The 7,295-nt window shown below is 37.1% G+C and overlaps 1 protein-coding gene and 1 long non-coding RNA gene across 3 annotated transcripts in view; one reads left to right on the forward strand and one right to left on the reverse strand.

Moving 5' to 3' along the window:
• The window catches only part of LOC108756599, a 17,108-nt gene that overhangs the window by 3,800 nt on the left and 6,013 nt on the right, over window positions 1-7,295 (forward strand). The window lies entirely within an intron of this gene.
• LOC108756598 (adrenodoxin-like protein, mitochondrial) overlaps window positions 755-7,295 on the reverse strand; it is a 29,948-nt gene continuing 23,407 nt past the window's right edge. For both annotated transcript variants that reach the window (XM_018500519.1, XM_018500518.1), the window contains exon 4: window positions 755-896. In XM_018500519.1, the coding sequence (XP_018356021.1) occupies window positions 793-896 (104 nt within the window). In that variant the 3' untranslated portion in view covers window positions 755-792. The remainder of the gene's footprint in view (window positions 897-7,295) is intronic.

Below are 7,295 nucleotides of genomic sequence, written 5' to 3' on the forward strand. Positions count from 1 at the left end.
ATCTGTTGACGGACGAGCTTTTGGTCAGGGGTCAAATTTTTTGGGACCAACTTCGCACAGACTTTCTTCATGTTTAATTCGTCGTGTAAAATTTTTCTGACAGTTTCTTTATCGGCGTTTACAGTCTCAGCAATCATCCGAATGCTCATACGACGATCTCCGCGCACAATTTCATTGATTTTGGTCACTGTTTGCGGAGTTGAAACAGAGACAGGTCGACCTGGACGTTGGTCATCTTCGGTGCTCTCTCGGCCTTCAGAAAACCGTTTATACCATTCGAAAACACGCGCACGAGATAGAGAATTCTCACCATAGGCCTCTTTCAACAACTTATAGCACTCAGTCGGAGTTTTTTTTAATTTAACGAGAAATTTCACATTGATCCGTTGCTCGTGTTTTTCGTCACACATTGTTATCGGCACGAGAAAAAACAAGTTCGTTTCTAACCTCTATAGAAAAAATACTACTACTGCGACAAAAACGTGTTTTCGTACTGGAATAGTAGACACTTCCAGCTTATCCAACGCTGCATTCGTTTCCCACCCTACCCCTCTAGGACGCCTTCTGCGCGCGCAGTCTCGTTATTTAATAGCCAGACCTCGTATGTGCGTTAGAATCAGCGATATTCTCTTTCGTAGTCTATCTGTTTCTTTCGATTTTTTTAACCAGGATGCTCAAGCGAAAAATCACACATTAATTTTAAATAGTACTATTTATTACAAAAAATACATTTTTAATATACTTACAAATATTGACACATTTAATTCAATTAACTTTAAAAAGAAAATTCTTTTAATGCGAAGTGGGGGTATGTCCATCCACATAAAAATTTCTAGTTGCCTTAGGTAATTCTAGCTCTATGCCATCTAATTCCTTCTTCAAAATTATTTGACAACCTAGAAAAACATAAAAAAACAAGAGTTATTCATATTAATTTATTCATATTTATAGAATTATACATCTTAAAGCTGTGTTACTTCTCATAATTATATCGAGTAATATTATATTACAAACTAAAAATCAAGAAAAAGAATCGTTTTTTTTTTATATTGTCCTTGTAAATGTAATAAATTAGACTAACAAAGGAAAATCTCAATCTATAAATTCAAAAAATAATAAAATTGTGATAATACATAAAGGACATCTTGATATAGAATATCTTTGAGGGATAAAATATTATCTAGAAGTTGTTTTTCTATATTTATTATTTTTCATCAACAAAAGGAAATATAGCAAAATTTTGATTGTGATTTCACCATTTTAAACCGTTTTTTTTTGGTCGCAACTGATATTTTCTAAATTCATCTCTTTATGTAAGCTATAAGTACACAAAGTTTTATTAAAATCAGAATTTGACATCACGTAAGATTCCCTTGTAAGTCGCGAGGATTGGTTATCGAGAAAACGTCGTGTCTCAGGATCGGTTTTAGGCACGTGTGCAACGGTGCAGTGCACGCAGCCTCGCGTTTCGACCAGCGCTTTATATTTGTTATTAGTCACGTTCAGTAGACTCAAATGTCACGGAGCGGATCCGTGAGCCCTCGCTGCTATTAGTGTATTCTTTTAGATCATCCAATAGTAGCAAGAGTTTACGGATCCGCTTCGCAACAGTTGAATCAACTGATAGCGACCATTGTAAAGCCCATGATATACAAAAACATAAGGCCGTAAGATGTAATCATAAGCGAATTGCCCAATCACGGTAGAAACCGTAAAATCAGTAGCAAATTCAATCTTATGCGTAATGGATTAAGGAACAGTAGAAATCAACAAATCATAATCGTATGTGAGAAGGATAATTAACTATCATCGATAGTCGAGATCTACGCCTACTTCTTAATCCACTACTGCTATTGTCCATTGTAGACCATGCACGATTTCCTTACTGTTACGACCTTACGTTTTTGTGCCATGGGCTTAACGACATGAGATTCCGATAGTCTATAACATATATATTATAGACTTTCAGAGCTCTTATTCTTGAAAAGTATCGCAATGAAAAACTAGGGAAATGCTACTTAAAAGTATTCTAAAGTACTATTTAAAATAGTATTCTATTTTAAATAGAAGCTAAAGATTCAACATTGTTTATAACAACTAAGGAAAAGATCATCATAAGAGAAAGAGATTTTGGAAGAAAATACGTAAGTGGCGCAGAAAAGGAAAGAAAACGCAAAGCTTAAGAAGAATTTATTAATAGCCAAAAAGGCTCCACGCATAAATTTTGGAAAGAGATAATAGCAATACAGAAGAAAACAAACTTACTCAAGAAACATCCCGTATACATTTGCAAAATGACAAACTTCTGGAATATACAGATAACAATAATGTAAGTGTTATTGCACTAAAAACAAAATAATTTAAAAAGAATTTAAAAGTTAGGCGTTTCGTGGATTTCCTCCGTGTCCAGATCCATTCTTGAAATGCCAACGTTTCGTGAACCTTGCAGTCCACTTTATCAGGGCGAAGAGCAGCCTGATACTGAGCTGTTCCTTTTTATACGCTACTTGTTGGAGTGGTGGGGGGGAAAAGAAGAGAATTGTAGGTGAAGGGGGTGAGAGGGGGGGATTGGTCAGTCTTCAATAACCGACAGTAGTCATGAACACATTAGACATTAAAAAAAAGATAAAGAATCTTCATTCGGACAAAGCATACAAAAAGCTTGACAAAGATCCAACTAATAAAGGATGTCCCAAAATTAACGCAAGATTTGAATTAAATAGAAAACACAGTTTTTAGTCTTTTGATTGTTATTTTTTTATTGAATCATAAAGTACATAGGATAGGGTTATTTGTGGAATAACACATCGGGCAAATGGCCTCCACGGCTTTGCATGCACATACGCACTCGTTTGTCGAAATTTTCCATGACCATTTTGCATAAATGTGGCTGAATTTCGTTGATGCAGCGTTGAATCTCCTCCTTTAATGCACGGGTGGTTGTGGGCTTGTTGACATAGATCTGTGATTTCAAATAACCCCATAAAAAGAAATCTAATGGTGTTAAATCACACGATCTAGGGGGCGATTTTGGCGATTAACAAAGCCATCAAGGTGAAAATGTGCTTCATCGCTTAGGATGATTTTGCTCGAAAAATCAGCATCCATTTGTTGATGTTCAATAATCCATTTTCACGCTCCATTTTCACTAACCCTAAACTGTCAGCTGTTAAATTGTTTTTTTTTTTTGGGTTGCCAACACTTTACTGCACAAATGGCGGCAAATTCAAATCTTGCGTTAATTTTGGGACACCCTTTACTATCGCACAAAACACCAAGATCCTAGTGGAGAAAAGCAACATACTCAGTAAAACCAAATCAACATTAAAACCTACAAATCCTCTTCCACCAAGACTATACGGACTACCAAAAATACACAAATCAAACATCCCCTTCAGACCGATTGTCAGCGCTATACACTCCCCGATATACAACTTGTCCCGCTTCCTAGCACAAATACTACAACCCCTCACTGGAAAATCCGAATTACACATAACCAACTCAACGGACTTTATAAAAAAGATTCAAAAAATCCGATTACGTCCCACAGACCTGCTTGTAAGTTTCGACGTAGAATCTCTATTCACACAAGTTCCAATAAAAAACACATTAAATATAATAAAGGCTTCACATAAAGTCCCCTCCGACCTCATCCCACTAATAGAGCACTGCTTAACTACCATTTACTTCTCCTATAACAACCAATTTTATGAATAAACTTCAGGAGCGGCAATGGGCTCTCCTATTTCTCCTGTAATCGCTAACATCTTCATGGAGCATTTTGAGAAAGAGGCTCTCACAAAAACACCTAACGAGAAGTTTGGTTCTGTTATGTAGACGACACATTCGTGATATGGAGACACGGCAGAGCCGAACTCCGTAAATTCCTTATTTTCTTCAACAATCAACATCCAAATATCCACTTCACTATAGATATAGAAAAAAACGGAAAACTCCCCTTCCTAGATGTTCTTGTCTCTAAGAAAAATGACGGTACCTTAGGCCATCAAGTGTACAAAAAACCAACACACACAGATAGATACCTACATGCCGAGTCGCACCATCATCCATCAGAAACAATCTGCAATCAACTCACTTGTACATAGAGCTTTCACCATCTCTGACAAAGAACATCTACAGACAGAACTCAACCACTTAAAACTAGCCTTACAGAAAAACGGACACGACAAAAAAGACATAATTAAAACAATCAATAAACATACAAACAAGACAACAACACAGGGTCTCTGACACACAACCAGACGAAAGAATTCTATCCATTCTCCCATATGTCAAAGGAACGACAGATCGGATTGGCAGAATATTAAACAAACACAATATCCGAACTATCTTTAAACCACCCAAAAAGATAAAACAAATATTAAGAAATCCTAAAGATCAAAGACTTCCACTCAGCTCCGCAGGAGTATACAAAATACCTTGTTTCTGCGGGCAAGTATACATTGGAAAAACCAGGAGAATAATCAACCTACGGATAAAAGAACACCAATGTGATATCAAGCTAAAACACGTCACGCAGTCAGCATTATCAGAACACAACATCGAAACAGGACATCAAATACTGTTTGATAAAACGACCACAATAGCCAACATTATTTCATACTTTTCAAGAAAGTATAGAGAAGTTATAGAGATACAAAAACATTCTAACAATCTAAATAGAGATAATGGCTATAACATAAATAAATATTGATGAATATTTATTACAGAGAAACTAGGGATAAACCAAGTATTTATTCATTTTACTACTTTATTTAAAAAAATAGCTTTTTTTGAGGAGTCGCCAAAAATCTTTATAGGAACTTTCATTTTAATCTAAAATAAAGCTTTGTGCAAAGTTTTATCAAAATCGAAACGGTTACGTTTTCGGAAGTTTATCTCACAATTAAGTAGCACAGCAGCGTCTGTAACAGTGTAGGTAAGAACAGTAGGTTTATTCTATCAAAAATGATATTAATGGTCGTCCAATTATTCAATTCCGTTCTTGCAAGACAGCACACATTTCCTGCACGACAAAACCGTATTCTCTACGGTAGATCTAGTGCGTGCATATCAACAGATTCCAGTTCGCGAATCGGATATTTCTAAAACTGCAATTATTACACCGTTCGGACTTTTCGAATTTCCTTATATGACATTCGGACTTCGTAACGCAGCAGAAACTTTTCAAAGATTTATGGACCGGATAACTGCAGAACTTGACTTCTGTTTTTATTTATATTGATGACATTTTAATCGCTTCATAGGACGAAACACAACATAAGAAGCATCTAAAAATATGTTCGACAGACTTCAACAGCATGGCATAGCAGTCAATCCGAATAAATGTGTAAATGTCAGCTTCCTGGGACATATAATCAGCGCCGAAGGTGTCAAACCTTTACTCGAAAAAGTCCAAGCTATCGCTGAATTTCAGGAACTAGCTACAGTCAAAGGACTTCGACGTTTCTTAGGAATGCTCAATTTCTATAACCGGTTTCTCAAAGATCTCGCAAGCATGCAAGCGCCATTGCTAAATGCAATCTCGGGGCATAAAACGCAATAACAATGCGAAAATAGAATAGACTCCTAAACTCAAACAATCCTTTCAACGAGTTACGGAAACTTCATTACATCTTGCTCACGCCACCTCGCTCGCATTTCCAGACAGCAAGGCAACACTCTCATTGCAAACAGACGCTTCAGACAAAGCAATCAGTGCGATATTGAAACAGCACAGCAACGGATTTTTACAACCACTCAGTTTCTTTTCAAGAAAGCTCACGCCTACGCAAACAAAGTATAGGGATATAATAGGGAATTATTAGGTATCTATGCTATCAAACATTTCCGATATATGCTAGAGGGACGAAACTTTCACGTTATCACGGATTAAAAATCCCTCGTGTACGCATTCAAGAGGAAATCGGATCAAATGTCGCCCGTCAATTACTTTTCATTTCGGAGTTCACAAACGATGTGTCACGTTTCAGGCGCTGAAAACATTGTAGCAGATGCACTATTTCGCGTTGATACTATCGTGATGCTAGTCTTTATATGCAAGAGATTTCAGAAGCTCAAGCCTCGGACGACGAATTGCAATAACTGAAGCACTCTACATCAACGTTTTTGAAGCTCAAAAAGTTTACCTTATCGGAAACAGCATTCAACATTTACTGTGACACTTCAGAAGAAAAGATCAGAGCATACATTCCTGGATTATTACGAAGACGAATTTTTGATATGGTGCATCAAATGTCTCATCCAAGCAACAGAGTAACTCATCGGCAAATTGCGCAAAAAATTTGTATGGCCCTCTATGGCTAAAGAGTGGGCCCGCACTTGTTTAACATGCCAGCAATTTACTATAAAATTCATCGGCACAACCATACCTCACCTATCCAAATAGTACCAGATACCCGTTTCGAACACATACATATCAATATCGTCGGTCCTCTACTTCCATCCAAAAGTTTTATTATTTATTAACAATGCTTGACTGATTTACTCGTTGGCCAGAAGCTATTCCATTACAGGATTGTACTGCAAACACGGTGATGAAGATGTTTTCCACTTACTGGGTAGTCAGATTTGGAGCTCCACGCCTGATCACAATTGATCAGGGCTCGCAATTCGAAGCGCAATTGTATGACGCATTAATCAAACTCGTCGGTTCTAAACATTGTCGGACAACTGCATACCATCCAGAATCTAATGGCATCATCAAACGAAAAAATATAACTTGCGAAGAAAATAAAGCTGTGCGTGAATATAAAGTTGGTGATTACGTAGAAATAAAAAATGTCGAGACCAAGCCTGGTAAATTCTTTTAAATAAATTTATTATAGAAATATGATTGTTTCATCATTATTTAAAAGAATATATATATGTATTAGTTCAACATCTAACTTTCATCGTCAAGTGATGCTCGTATTTAGATGATGTACTCTCAACGGTCTTATTTGTAGGGTTAATGATTATCCGTTTATCCAGGTATCCGGATATCCGAGATAGAAATAGATTCAAGATAAAATATCCGATTAAAACGGATCTTTCGGATCCGAATCTGTTTCCAACTGTTTAGATATCCGAACCGTTAAAGTTTAATGATTAAATCCTTTAATATTCGGATTTCGGATCTCTCAATATCTTTCTCTATACATACAGGATGTGTGTGTGTGTGTGTGTGTGTGTGTGTGCGTGCGTGCGTGCGTGCGTGCGTGCGTGCGTGCGTGCGTGCGTGCGTGCGTGCGTGCGTGCGTGCGTGCGTGCGTGCGTGCGTGCGTGCGTGCGTG

Source organism: Trachymyrmex septentrionalis, unplaced genomic scaffold, assembly GCF_001594115.1.
Source record: "Trachymyrmex septentrionalis isolate Tsep2-gDNA-1 unplaced genomic scaffold, Tsep1.0 scaffold129, whole genome shotgun sequence".
Classification (NCBI taxonomy): domain Eukaryota; kingdom Metazoa; phylum Arthropoda; class Insecta; order Hymenoptera; family Formicidae; genus Trachymyrmex; species Trachymyrmex septentrionalis.